The 14,990-nt window shown below is 49.7% G+C and overlaps 1 protein-coding gene across 1 annotated transcript; it reads right to left on the minus strand.

The window, feature by feature from the left end:
- Positions 1-4,822: 4,822 nt before the first annotated feature.
- LOC115930840 (golgin subfamily A member 6-like protein 9) lies at positions 4,823-14,187 on the minus strand. Its single transcript, XM_055362831.2, is given in 9 exon segments — positions 4,823-7,770; positions 7,981-8,011; positions 8,014-8,082; positions 9,120-9,180; positions 9,447-10,078; positions 10,465-10,552; positions 11,217-11,297; positions 12,165-12,284; positions 13,949-14,187. Coding segments are annotated over 9 exon segments (1,299 nt in total). The 5' UTR covers positions 14,033-14,187; the 3' UTR covers positions 4,823-7,637.
- Between the last annotated feature and the right edge of the window lie 803 nt (positions 14,188-14,990).

Consider the following 14,990-nt stretch of genomic DNA (forward strand, 5'->3'; position numbering starts at 1 on the left):
TTGGGGGTGGCCCCTTTCCCACCACCAGCCCAAGCAACAGGTTCCTACCATGCTGATCTATGGTCCAGCACCTGGCACCTGCCTACCCACAGCCCCTTCCCCTCCCATAAAATCTAGTCCCATGGAGCCAGACAGTAGTGCCCACAGCAGGGAACAGATGGGCATGAAGGTGCTTTGAAGAGGGTCCTGTCCTGACCAGGGGCGGGAGGCTGGAGAAGGGGCGGACACTGTCCTCCCAGGCCCAGGCCCAGCCCTGGATCCGACCCTGGCCTCTGGCTGTGAGCCTTAGACTCAGCCGTTGACAATTTCCTCCTCAGCCCTCCCCCTGGAAGGTGTTACGCCCCTTCTACAGGTGGGGGACACTAAGGTTCAGAGAGGCCACCCTGCAGCCTACAGGGGTCACCTTTCACATTCTACTCTCCAGGGTATGACATCCCTGGACGAAAAGCAAGTGTAGCCCTGGAGCCTGCATGTGGCAGCCGCGGCCGCTCAGGGCTGGGTGTATGCTGGGGATGGAGAGAACACCAGTGAAAATCACTCCTGGCTGGGCGCGGTGGCTCACACCTGTAATCCCAGCACTTTGGGAGGCTGAGGTGGGCGGATCACCTAAGGTCAGGAGTTTGAAACCAGCCTAGCCAATGTGGCGAAACCCCATCTCTACTAAAAATACAAAAATTAGCCGGGTGCAGTGGTGGGCACCTGTAATCCCAGCTACTTGGGAGGCTGAGGAAGAAGAATCGCTTGAACCTGGGAGGCAGAGGTTGCAGTGAACTGAGATCACGCCTTTGCACTCCAGCCTAGGCGACAGAGGGAGGAGACTGCGTCTCAAAGAAAAGAAAAGAAAAGAAAAAAGAAAAGAAATTACTCCTTAGGGACTGAGACCAAGAAAGAGCATCAGAGGCTGAACCCCTTGGTGATAAGCGTCTATCCCAGGACTTGGAAGGGAGGGAGGGGAACGTGGCCAGGGGGGCTGCCTGCAGGTGCCTGTCCTGCTGCTCCTCAACTCAACATGCTCACCTCATTTCACACCAACACGCCTCATTCTCAGAGGAGGAGCCCAAGGCTCTAAGAGGAAGTAACTGGCCCAAGGACACATGCCCTAGTGACACAGGCCCATCCTAGGCGCCGACTGCCCACCTCCAAGTTCCAGGCCACCCTGAGCAGATGAAAGAGGGAGAGGGCCCCGAGCAGGCCCCAGCTATGGCTTTGCACAGAGAGGGCAGCCTGCCAGAGTTCACGCAGGAAAGCAAGTTGCTGGGAAGGCTAGCGTGAGTCCCAGCCCCGCTGTGCTGACCGAGGGTGGAGGAGCGTCAGGCGTGCTTCCTGTCTGTCTGCAGCAGCCAGGCTGGCCCAGCAAGACCTGGGGACCCACGCTCTGAGTCATGGGTTCCCAGGCCTTAGTCAGAACTGCCCCTGGTGGCAGTCCCTTCCAAGGGGTAAGGAGCAGGGCCTGTCGACTTGCTCCTGACCCACACACTGAACCAGTCCCTAGGAACATCATCCTGGGCATGCGGTACCTGTCGTGCAGTCTGAGTCATGCTGCCAGGGCAGGTATCCAGCTCCCAGCCTGGGAGTGCTGAGAGCCAAATCCACTGCAAAGCAGGGGTGATAGTCAGGGTCCCACCTCATCTATCTGTCGGCAATCCAGTGGTATCTAGGTGAGAGTCCCATACACACGGTCATCCCACAACACACTCCACACTCCACAGGCCAGGCGGGGACACACAGCCCCCTTCCCTCCCTCCCAGGTACCACCACAGCTGCTAGTGTGTGACCGAAGGCAGGGTCCCTGGCCCCCGCTGAAGCACTATCGCCGACCAGCAGGCTCACACACCTTGGCCTGTTGCTCCTAGGGGTCGCCTGTGCTATTCAGCCAAGGGGACCACAGTGCCTGCTGGCCCAGCTGAGCTCCGCCTAGCGAGCCCACCTGCCTCTCCTGCCATGGACTCTCCCTCTTCTGCTTTTCCCAGCAGGAAGGGCCCAGCCTCACCTATGCAACCTGCAGCCCCACCCCCGCCAACCAGTTGAGGCTCCCCTCTTAGACTTATAAGTCTATGGCCAGTGGCATCTGGCTACCTGCCCTCCCTGCCTTCCCCAGGGTCCCTTCAGAGGACCCTGGGATTTCAGAGCACCCAGAGGGGCCTCTGGCACTCACTCCAATCATCCATCCCTTATAGCTTCACCATTTTTGGTTCAAGCAGTGTTCCCTTTCTATCAGGCCTGGTGGCTGTTGGGTGGGGCTCCCCAAGCAAGAGGTGGCCCTGGGCCGTGAGTTGGAAGACAGGGTGACCAGAGAAGAGAGAAGCCCGAGGGGGCTGAGCATTCATCTGAACTATGGGTGGACTGCCTGGGTGCCATGAAAGAGGCCAGCGTGTGTGAGCTGGGGAGGGCCGCCGCAGCCCCCAGGCACTACCTATGAAGCTCCGGCTTCTCCCTCCATCGTCCTCCCCTTTTCCTTCCAGGCCCTCTTTTCCAGGAACCTTGCCATGCCCACACCTACGCCCTCCCCTCCCTGGCCTTCCACAGCTGCTGCAGCGCACCCATACTCTGCACTTGCCTCACCAGCTCTGGCTTTTCTCTAACCCGTTTTCTCTCTGCTTTCTCTCCAACTGCCAGCTGATCGGGTCAGGCAAGTCCATCCCGTCCTGAGAGCCCCAGGCCCCCCTTCGACCTCTAAACACATCCCTCCTCTTCTCAGAGACCTCCCTTTCCAAGCCTGCCTGGGCGGGTGTCCTGTGACTTGACAGTGGCTCCCCCAGCCCCAAAGCCAGCCCCCTTCATCTGTGACTTAAGTCTGTTGTAGCGGTGAGCTGACACGTCCAGGTTTGACCATTGCTGAAAACTTGTGCCCCCTCTGTGGTATGCCTCTGCCCTGTTCTATAAATAGCTATAAATTCTCATATATATACACATACACAAACACACACACACACACACACACACACACACATATATATATACATATATACATGTGGTCGACTGCCTCACCTCTAGAACTGGGAATCAGTCCCTGTGCTGTGCCTGTGGAGTCTTGTAGCCCAGCAAGAGGAAGCTGTCTCCTGACATCGCCCCTCCAAAGTGCACCACCTCCAGTGAGCTTCCGGGACATGTGCGGCCTGTGGACAGCCAGCCCCCGCCATCCCTCCCGCCCTTCTGGCCAAGCATGGCGGCACTGTGCAGGCAGCCGTGTGGCCTGACAGTCTCTACCAGTCCTGCTGTCCCTTGGCTGAGAAACCCATTTCTGAATGACAGAGAATGTGTCCTCTGCTGGCTGTGTTCTCTATGGAGCTCAGGGGAGGGAAAAGGCCAAGCCATTTTTAGGGTGTTGTTGGCAGCAGTGAAAAGGTCACACCCTTTTCAAGGGACACTTTTCCTGGAAAGTCCCTGGAGCTTAGCTGGCTCTTATCCTGTGAAGCCGGCTCTGGCCACTAGGGCACAGGGCCCTGAACTCAGCCTGGAGGGAGCCTGTGGGGCAGCCGGCACTCTGGAGGGACAGACAGGCCACCCGGTGCAGACAGGAGAGGGAGGCAGGGGGATGGAATGGAAGACACCTGGGGTGGATGGAAGTCAGTGCCCTTGGGCACTGGTATCTGTCTTCCTGACCACAGCTAGATCAGGCTTCTCAACCTGTTGGCTGTCAGGGCCGGACTATACTCCATAGGCGCCATGGCAGTCCTCGTGAAATCCACCAGGTGTCACCAGGCAGCATACAGGTAACAGGCCTGGAAGATTCCCCACAGCCCATCTGGACATGCTGAGACACTCTGGGGCTCCTCGTTGAGTGGGAAAAACTGCAGGACCCCGTGAGGGAAACGGGAACATGCCAGGCTGAGCAGTATGGCTAAATCCATTTATTCCAAAATCAAAAGTAAAACAAAAACAAAAACAAAAAAACAAAACAAAACAAAAAAGGGGTCCCATCACCAGGGAGCCATGACCCCATCCCCGCCCCCATCATCGCTCCTATGCTAACAATGAATAAGTTTCCCAGCCTTGAATAATTATAAGAACCTCTTCCTCATATGCCAGCTGCAACCTCCGCTAGGTACGATACAGAATGTTACACAGCTACAGTATGTACACGGGGGAAGGGGGGCCACCCCCAGCAGCCTGTGCCCTCGCCTTGTCTACAGTTAACTCCACTGTCCCGCCTCAGCTGCCTCTCTGAGTAAGAAGATGGGAGCCCCCCTGAGGGAAAAGTTGCTTTGGTGAGAGTAAGGAGGCCGTCAGACCTCCTCCAAACAAACCAACTCCACCAACCTCTGGCTCTTAAATAACATCATCATCCAGAAATGTAAGGACTCAGCCTTGGTCAAGGTGGTAAAGGGTCTCTTTGTCTCCCTCCATTAGACAGGGGTCTTGTCTTGCTACCCTAATGGTAAAGGGGTGACTGGGGAGGGGTTGTAGGGACATGGTGGGGGTGAAGACTCCAGACCCACTTCTCCCGGCTTATGCTGACAGGGGCCTGCTTTTATTTATTTTATTTTTATCCCATGATTTTTTTTTAAATCCCGTAACTTCTTTTTCAGAACTTTAAAAAAAAACTTTTCATAAAACTTTTTTTTTTTTACTTTTTTCCCACAACTTTTTTTGCCACAACTTGTCCACAGTATTTTTTATCCCGTAACTTTTTCATCCCACAACTTTAATTCCTGTCACTTTTTTAGTTTGTGTTCTTTTAATAAACACACTTACATGGTTACAATTTTGTAAGAATAAAAACCGATTACCTCATGCCAAGCATGCCCAGCATTTGCACAGTCTCAATACCTTTAATACTATAGTTTTCAAGACACACAAAATTTTTAGGCAAAACAGCACCTTGAAACAATCTAATAATTTATTACATTACAGTAGCATCACAGAAGCAGTCAATAATGCCACTTTAGACAAAAATCAGTATTTCCATCATGCTTTCTGTGTATAAGAATTCATAAATCGGTAAAAGTCATTCTAAGAAAACTTGGCAAATACAGCTTTGGACTGGAATTGGCATTTCTTTCTCTACTTTTCCTTCCCCTAGATTCTTTGTTTTAAGCTACAGTATTCATATTTTAAAATGTTTTAAATTATTTTAAGACATTAATATAGCAGTTACATTTTTGAATAGTTATTTGAAAGTGACTGTAAGATAAGGTTTTAGAGAATCTATTTTGGATAGGGTTGATTTACATTTTCACATTTTCTAAAAATCAGCTTTGGTTTTAGAACTGATTGTTTTTCATTTCAGGAAAACCTATCAGGTTTAATCTATTACTTTAAAAATAATTATCATATATTGCAGTCTTTAAATAGGTATTTTGATTCTTTACTTCCTACAGAAATTCAAATTTATTCAGTTGAACTCACATTTTAAATTCTATCTTTCTGCTGAACTCTAACCTTCTAATGTTGCCTTCTAAGCAAATTGAAAGCTGCCTTATACTGAATGAGGAAGAGAACAAATACTTGGCTGAATGAGGTACTGCAAGAGACTGCACGCACTTTGAAGAAAGACTTGAGTTATTGTCATAGGATTTCCATTCTCTTTAGCTTTTTCTTAAACATATGACAAAATACCTACACAGAGAGTGGTATTTGAGTTAATATAGTACATTTATTTTTCAGACTGACATTCAGCTTAAATATGCCAGTATGTGATTTAATCCACAGGTGCCTGATGAACACATTATTGTCAGATTGGTTACAGTTGCTAAACGCTATCTGAAGGTCATTCCTAGTCATTTATATGTGTCAGGGTAAAAGTGAAGTGATTTGAACTCTAAAAATACCTTGGAAATAATTTATCAATGTATTAGATAAACTCAGTTTCAGAATGATAAAGAAAAACTGTTAGACCAAATAATGTGGCTAATTAACAGTGGTTTGATTTCTAGCCTGAGGGTTTAAAATGGACTTAAAGTAACTGTCTTTAAACTGAACTCAAAGAATGCAAAAGCGGCAAGTTCAGAAAAGGCAAGAACAGGACCTTTAGTCCATTTTAAGCCATAAATATTACACAAAATATGCCTCTAACTGAAACTGAGAGGTATAAAAACATATTTCACTCTACGTAAAGAACTTTGTGAGGAAATATAACTCTGTGATTGTATAGACACTTTCCTCATGACACTTTGACAGTCACAAACAGTAGATTGCGCTGCAGTTTGTAAACATTTTAAGTTGCATAAACTGCTCCTTGATTTTCAAATGTAGTATAATACTGTCTACTAAAATTCCTTTTTGTTTCAACTAAGTACTCTCACATATATTTGTTTATAATAATGTTTGTTATTATTTTTAAAGTCTTTTCCATTCAAGAAAAAGAATTCCTCTGTCAGATGGTTGAAGACTAGGTATTAGCCAGAGAGGTCTAGATGGTAAAATCCATCTTCTAGCCTCAAATAAGCTCCATGAACATAGAGGAATGCCAGGTGTCACACAGCTTTCCTTCACTCGAATTCATTCTTGACTAGAGCCTGTATATGCCTGTTCCAGGGACATTTAAACTCTTAAAGGATTTCTTCTGATCTTTACTAAATACATTAAGGAGAATGCCAACCAGTGCCCTTTTGTGTACTGGGACATGTAGTCATGTGATTAAAACAGGGAACACGAACTCTGACTTTAAAATGTATTGTAGATATAAATGCTCTCAGCTAGAAAAGGTTTTCCACATCCACAGTCATGATGGGAGCCTTTCATTCCTCAGAAATAATCCCCTTTTAGGTCGTCAAAAAAGAGGACAACTGCCACAGCTCATGATGCAATATCTTCATGAGCCCAGAGCACATGCAAATCCTAAGGGAACTACCATAGTACAGTGCTCATTCTTGGCACCGGAACAAATGAAACATATTCTATCCTGCACACACCTGCCAGAGCAGGCCACTTTCCTCTTCTGGGAGATTTAAAAACCTCCCCAAAATGTTATTACTCCCATCCCCAATACACAGAAAAAGGGGGAAAGGCTGTTTCTAGTGCTCCACCTTTAAACAACTGTAAATGTCAGTACTCACAGTGGCATATTACAAAGTAATAGACCGCGCACTTGAGGGCAAACCACATGTTGAGCTAATGAAGAGCTCACTGTGATTAGGATTCGATCAAACATAACAGCAGAACATAAGGAAATTTTATCTGAATTCCGTAATAAATATACATGCTGTACTAACATTAAAAAAGCATGGCAGCCTATCCCAAACCGGCAAGAACAGTTGTGTGCATATAGTGGGTCTTTGTGTGTTTGAACTCCCACCACATAAGGGCAAACTCGATATGCATGCTAACGTCCTATAATTATCAAATTAAAAAAATGCTAAAAGATGCCAGAGTGAACATGAGAGAAAGACCCACTCTCATTTAACTTTTTACAAATAAATTTAAACTATAAATTAGAAACACAAATAAATTTAAACTATAAATTAGAAACACAAATAAATTTAAACTATAAATTAGAAACACAAATAAATTTAAACTATAAATTAGAAACACAAATAAATTTAAACTATAAATTAGAAACACAAATAAATTTAAACTATAAATTAGAAACACAAATAAACATAAGTGGCTCTAACATTCAAATGAAGTAAATGAATTGTGTAGGATATTAACCCCTTAAACGTTTTGTTTGTTTTTTTTAATTTCTTGACCCGCTCTTAGATGATGGTGATGTTTAGCTCCCTGTTCTCAGCAGCCCGAAAAGAATGGCATGCAGCCTCTCCTGCTCCTCCTGCCACCTCTCCTGTACCAACAGCTTCTCCACGCAAGCCTGGGTGCTCCTGGGGAGTCCTGCATTAGAGGAAGCAGCTGCTGGATCTGCTGTGCAGTGGGGTTGTCATGGGGGAGAACCCTCCCTGTCCTCTCCCGGTGCAGCCTCCATGCTATCAGTGAGGCTCAGCTCACTAAGATCTTCAGAGAGAGGGAGGGGGGTGGGAATCTGAGCACAGTGCCAGCCTCCCCTGCTCCTGCCTGCCCACCCCGCCTGAGGGCTCTACTCACCACCCTGCTTGTCCGCACACCCAAGCTCCTGTGGGACTGGGGCTCCAGGTACTGGTCTGGCTGCTGCTGCAGACTCGGAGCCTCTTGGCTCGTCAGCTCCACCTGCCGGAAGACCCTGGGCATGAGGACATGTGGTGGCTGGCTTCCAGATTCCTGGCCCATTAATAGGGTAGCCAGGGCACTGTGGGGCTCTGTGGCCTGCCCAGGCCCCTGGCCCCTTGCTCCAGGCCTAAGAGACTGCCTCCCTTGCCTAGAACCCCATGCCTCCTTCCCTAGCATCAAATCTCACGTCCTTTTTCCCAGCATTTAAACTGCAGGCCACAGACTGGTGGAAAAGCAGGCGGAGCCAACCACCATCTGCTAAGTGTGCTACATGCCTAATGTTTCCACGTATTATCTCATTTAATCCTCAGCACCTCTGCAAGGAAAAGGCTAACTTCCTTTTGAAGTTAAAGAAACAGAGACTTAGAGATGCAAACTAGTTGAATTATGACCAGTGGAACCGAGGCCGGAATCCAGTTTGAATCTAAGGAGTCTTTTTTGTTTTTCTGTTTTGTTTTGTTTTGAGAGAGTGTCACTCTGTGTCCCAGGCTGGAGTGCAGTGGTGCAATCTCAGCTCACTGCAACCTTCACCTCCCGGGCTCAAGTGATTCTCATGTCTCAGCCTCCTGAGTAGCTGGGATTACAGGCATGCACCACCAGGCCCGGCTAATTATTATTATTTTTTTTAATTTTAGTAGAGATGAGCTTTCACCATGTTGGCCATGTTGGTCTCAAACTCCTGACCTCAAGTGATTCTCCTGCCTCAGCCTCCCAAAGTGCTGGGATTGCAGGTGTGAGCCACCACACTCGACATAAGGAGCCTCTTATACCACTGTCTCTTCCTCTGTGATTGGGGGGCTCCATGCCTCTAGCTGGGATGATGATGTCCAGACCTGGGAGGAGCACAGGGCTACACACCTCTAAAAGTCAGAGGGCAGGAAGCAAGAAACAGTCATAGGACTGCCCCGGAGGGTGCTGGGGTCACCCGTCCCCAGGCTGCAGCTGCCTGTGGCCTGGCACCTCCCCTCCCCAGAGGCTGGTGCCCGCCTCCCACATCTTCTTGGATGGGTCAGAGATTACAGTCTCTTTCAGCTCACCCGACTTCTTCAGCTCCTTTACTTGCTGCTCCAAATGCAGTGTGCTCTTGTTCTCGTTGTTCTGGACAGAGAGAAGCAATCAGTGGCCACCCACTAAAACTGGAGACCCCAGAACTTAGTGTCTGCCTCCCATGGCACCGGGAAGGGTGGAGGCAGGTTAGAAAAATATCCCCTCTCTCCCACAGCCATCAGAGCAGGGCTCTGGCTCACAGATGCCTTTAGAAGTACCATTTCATGTGAAGGCTACAATGCCCCATTTTACAGGTGGGGAAACAAAGGCCTTGAGGGCTAGGGAAGAGGGCAGCCTCCCCAGGTGGGGCAACGCACCAGCTCCTCGAAGCCGCTGCGTGGCTTGGCCCGCTGCTCGTAGAGGGCTTCCCACCCCAGCTCCAGCATCCTCTCCAGCTCCCGCAGCCTCTCCAGCTCCTGCAGAGTCTCCTGCTGCCACAGCCTGTCATCCTGTTGCCGAAGCCTCTCCTGCTCCAGGAGCTCCTCCACCTCGTCCAGCAGCCTCTCCCTCTCCAGCAGCCTCTCCTGCTCCTCCTGCCGCCTCTCCTGTTCTAACAGCTTCTCCACCTCTTCCAGCAGCCTCTCCTGCCCTGGCAGCTTCTCCCGTTCACACAGCCTCTCCTCCTGTTCATGTAGCCTCTCCTCCTGTTCACGTAGCGTCTCCTCCTGTTCACGTAGCCTCTCCTCCTGTTCACGTAGCCTCTCCTCCTGTTCACGTAGCGTCTCCTCCTGTTCACGTAGCCTCTCCTCCTGTTCACGTAGCCTCTCCTCCTGTTCACGTAGCCTCTCCTCCTGTCTCCTGTTCAGGAGACTCAACATCTGATTGTTTTCCACCTCAGCCTGGAGCTGTCTTCCCACACTCTCTAGCTCCTTCCTTAGGTGGTTGGTCTCATCTTGTAGCTGCTCCACCTTAGATGGCCCTGCTGGGGGCTCTGGGGCCAGGGGTTCAGCTGAGACAGGAAGCAGACAGTAAGGACCTCTGGATTCTCAAAAAAAAAAAAAAAAAAATTCCTCCCTTTGGTGCACAGCTCCTCCTCTCAGGCTTCCCAAACTTGGCCTCACTGCTAATGACTCCTCACACCCGGATGGCAGCCAATCTTCCAAGTCACTTTCAGATAGAGAGCACTGTGGGTGGCTGACAATGGGCACTCCTCCCTCTTTACTGATGGGGACACTGAGGCTCATGGAGATGACAAGACTTGTCCTCTCCTGGCACAGACCTCTTTCCCTCTGCCTCAAAGCCCTTCCATCCACCCACCTCCCTGGGGCATTCTAAGTCACCCCCACAGCCCTCTAATGCCAGTCCTGCTGCCAGGTCATGCCAGCCCCATCTTACCCGTCTGGTTTTTGAATTTGAACAAGCTCCTCCCAAGCTTCTGTACCCAATGTATCTCATGCTTCTTCTCCTCCTTAGATGTGCGAACCTGCCCAAAGCAAAGGGGGAAAAGGGCCCTGGAGGGAGGGGCTGGTGAACCTCTAGAGACAGAGTTTGAGAAAGGCCCACCCCCCTTCTGCCAGTTTGTGATTTAGAAACATGCATTCATTCAACAAACATTTACTGAGCATGTACAGGCCAGGTACAGTTCTTCATAGCAGAGATATAAAACAGCAAAGGACAGACAGGAGCCCTTGGCCCTGAGGTTTCCATTCTAGGGGCCTTTAAATCTCTGACTTTCAGAGCTAACCGAGACCTTTGATACTCTCTACCTCCTCCAGAAACACGAGCATAAAGAGGAGAGATGGCTTGTCCAGACTCAAAAAGCAAATTAGGGACTGAGGCAGGGCAAAAATATGGACCTCTGACAACCAGTCAGGCTAGTGCTTCCCGGAGAGGTGACAACCCCAGGGCATGTGTGGCAAGGACTAGAGCAGGGGTGTCTGGAGAAGAGAGAGTCAGCAAAGAGGGCAGTGCAGAAGAGCCATGCTGCATGTTCTGTGCTCTGGGGTCCCTCCAGGTGAGACCTGGGTGCCCAGCTCCCCATTTGCCCTTGGCATCAGGGGCCCCTAGCCCCTTTCTTCAGGGCCCCAAGAGGAAACTGGAGTCCAGGATTGACCAGCTGTAATCAGGGGACCCCACTGGACTCTTACCAGTGAATTGATGTTTTCACTGAGTTGACTGATTATTGCGGAGCTTGAATCCAGGGCCACTGCTAGTTCTTGGTACTGGCTCTGAGGTGCATGCAGAGAGGAGGAGTTGGAGGAAGATTGTGGGGAGGGGTAGAGAGAATAATCATTAGGGCTGGTGGGGGTGTGTGGGCTGCCTCAGCTGGCAGAGGGGCAACAAGCCCCTGCTGTGGGAGGAGGTTGGAGGGCTGGCCTGCAGGGTCACTGCACCTCAGCCCAGGGCCTCTTATCTCCGGATCCTCCAGGGTAGCAGAGGATGCACGGCCCTCCCCGTAGATACCTGTTGCTGACTGCAGGAGATGAGAGTGCACATGGAGATGTTCTGTCCCCCCTCACTGTCTAAGCCCTCTGACTTCCTTTCTTCCCCCATCAACTGGCAAAAGCTTCTTTTCTGCCTATCTTGGACCCTTTTTCCCGTAACTCCTTTGTGCCAACTTCTCTCGTGGTTCTTATCTCCCCACCATCCCACCCTGGGGCCCTTTCAGTGACTCCTAAAGGGACAGCCTGATGGCAAGTGGCTCTTCTCATTGGCCTGGCTTCCCCTTGAGACTGGGGATGAGGAAAATCAAACAGCAACGACCATTTCCTCGGTGTCCTGGGTGTTTGCAGCAAGCCATGTACTAAGGATTCACATAAAAGCAACAATAACGAATCTCATTTAAACTTCACAAATGGACGTCAAAAAATACCACCTCTATTATACAGATGTGAAAAGAGAGGCCCAAAGACCTCAAGCAATTTGCCCTAAATCATATGCTAATCAATCCCAAATCAATCCTTAGCAGACGGAGAGGCAGGATTCAAATCCAGAATTCTTAACCAGTACCCAACAGTCCATCTACAATCTTAACAATTACCCTCTACTGCCCCTTGGGCCCCCTGTCCCCAGGACCCTGGCCCGCCGAGACTCACATCCCCAGGTGAGTGGTAACCACCAGAAGTGGCTGTGTCAGGGCTACTGCCATTGATTTTCTTTTTCCTGTTAGCTCCTGCTGGAATGCCAGGGCTCTTCCTCTGCCAATATGCTTTTAACTGTGGGAAAGAAGAGCAGTAACACTCATGAGAATGATCAGCCCCTACGGCCACATCCTCCTTTACAGTTTTGACAAAATACTCTTATATACCATCTGATGTAATGCCACCAACAACTGTACAAGGTGTTGTCACAATCACTTAGTGACTGAGAGGGATTGATATCATGGATAGAAAAAAAAAAAGAAAGATCAAAAAAGGCAATACTGGAACTTAAACTCAGTCCTCTGACTCCAAGCTCTGGGGTTTTGCCATGAATCAGCAGCTGCCAGGGACCAAAACCAGGGGCAGAGGTAGAAAAGTAAACATTAAGCAGGCAGGAACTGTAGGCCGTGTGGCTTAGAGTCATACATCCTCACAGGTCTGCTAGTGTGAAGAAGCGCACCAGTACCTCTCACACTTTCATATCAATGTGTCCTCATGGCAGAAGGCAGCTTTTCTGTTAAATCTGGGAATTTATCAGAAAGAGGACAACCCAAGCCTCATTTCAGAGCGAAGTCTGGTATACGCTTGGAAACCTCTGTGTCTGTCATCCCTAAGTACATTAATGCATTTTCTCAAGAGAATCAAGGGAAAATGATGCTTCAGAAAGATGTCCCACATTTATCCTGTGGCACTCAAAGTACCCCAGGTTGAGACGATATGAGGAAGATTCAAGCTGTCAAGTTCAGTTTCCCAAGATCTATTCCACAGAAGATGAGCAAATCTCACTTCAGAGGCCACTGACTGAAGGGCAGTCTGGTCCCAGAACCATGGAGAACTCAGAAAAAAATGTTAAAGTCTCTCTGGAAAGTAGAAGCCTGGGAAAAAACCAAACCAAACCCATTCTCCCATTGCCACCCAGAGATACTGTGAACATTTTGAGCTCACAGGGGAAGTGTAGGCTTTTCCCACTGTCAATGTCTATGTTAAGGGAGTAAGGCAGCCTGAAACCTCTTGCTCCTAGGTCCCATAGTCTCCACTCCCCTTCCAGCTGGAAATTTGTGCTGCAACCAGAGGAACCAGAAATGGGGTGAGAAAACTTAGGGGACTGGGTTGTAAGATCAAAGGCCGGTCTTGCAGCAGTAATGACAGTTCCTAGGGGCACTGTGACATCATTGCATGCCACTCCTCCCAGGGGAGGGGACCACATCAGCGCGATGCCCGAGTCGCCGCTCCACGATGGGGGAGGGAAACACACGGTTTCGACCCAGGTCCTCAGAGACGCCAGCCCAAGAAGCCTAGGGAGGTCGAGCTTGGGGCAGCAGGAGGGGAGGGCAGAGTCTGCAGTAGGGAGCCCCGGGAGTCACCAGCCCGAAGCCACCCAGGGATGACTGGTGAGGGCAGGGCCTGGGGCTGGGGGACCCAGGTCCTGGGAGACGCAAGCCCAAAGAGCCCAGGGAGGTTGGGCTTGGGGTGGCAGGAGGTGAGGGCTGATTATGGAGCAGGGAGCCCCAGGAGTCACCTGCCCAAAGTCACCCTGGGGTGATTGGCAAGGGCAGGGACTGGGCTGCTTGCTGAAGGGGTGGGGCTGACTGACTAGGCTTTGGTTGGGGGAGCCCAGAGGGGCTGGGGTTGGGGGGCCCCATCTGGTATGCCTCAGGAGTGGTATGGACTCTGGCACCGGTCTTGTCATCGGAGGGGATCTGTGGCTGGGTTGGGGGCCATGACCTGGTGTGTTTTACCTTTTTCTTGGCTGCGGCCAATTTCCCCTGTTGTGTTTTTTCTGACATCGCGGGGTGGGGAGGGAGGCGGGGTTGGGGCCACATCAGCGAAATACCAGTGAGCACTGCTCAATGCCTCCAGTCACCTACCAGGCGGCTGTGCAACTGAGCCACAGGTGGCGTAACCAGGGCACCAGTGGAACGCAGAATAGGGGCGTGGCCTTAATGCTCCAAGCCCATTGGTCAGTGAGAAAGATGAAAGGGAAAGGAGACGTGGCCAGGCAGCAGCATGTCCAGAGTCCCTCTGTGGCATCATAAGGAAAGCTGCCCATGCAACCGCTGTCCCCGCCCACTCAGAGAAAGGGGAGGGGCCGCCCACTCTGGGAGAGGGGAAGGGCTGGGTTTTGCTTTAAAACTTTTAAAACTGTAAAAAATAAACTTTAAAAAATATATGTGTATATACTTTATATATATGTGTGTCTGTGTGTGTGTATCTATGTGTTCCTCCAGAGCTGTCTTCATTATGCAGCTTCTGTGCAAAGTCTGTGATTTTGGCCTATATTTTTCATCTTCAAATGGAGTACAAGAATTACCAGTATTACCTTAACTGAGATATAGATCCTATAAAAATGGAAAATCCATAGCATGCTTGATGATTAATGAAGCCGACTATAGTATCCAGCATTCCAATAAGACAAAATAATCACAACAATTTCTCTTTTTTGGAAAAATGTTTGTCTTATTCTCCTACATTATTGTTAAGATTTCTTTTAAAAACAAGAAACATGTCTAATATCTTTAAAAACACAAAGCTTTTGGGCCGGGTGTGGTGGCTCACGCCTGTAATGCCATCACTTTGGGAGGCCGAGGTGGGTGGATTGCCTGAGGTCAGGAGTTCGAGGCCAGCCTGGCCAACATGAAGAAACCCTGTCTCTACTAAAAATACAAAAACTAGCCAGGCGTGGTTGCGGGTGCCTGTAATCCCAGCTGTTTGGGAGGCTGAGGCAGGAGAATCACTGGAACCCAGGAGATGGAGGTTGCAGTGAGCCAAGCTCACGCCACT

This window comes from Gorilla gorilla, chromosome 16 (assembly GCF_029281585.2).
Source record: "Gorilla gorilla gorilla isolate KB3781 chromosome 16, NHGRI_mGorGor1-v2.1_pri, whole genome shotgun sequence".
Lineage (NCBI taxonomy): Eukaryota > Metazoa > Chordata > Mammalia > Primates > Hominidae > Gorilla > Gorilla gorilla.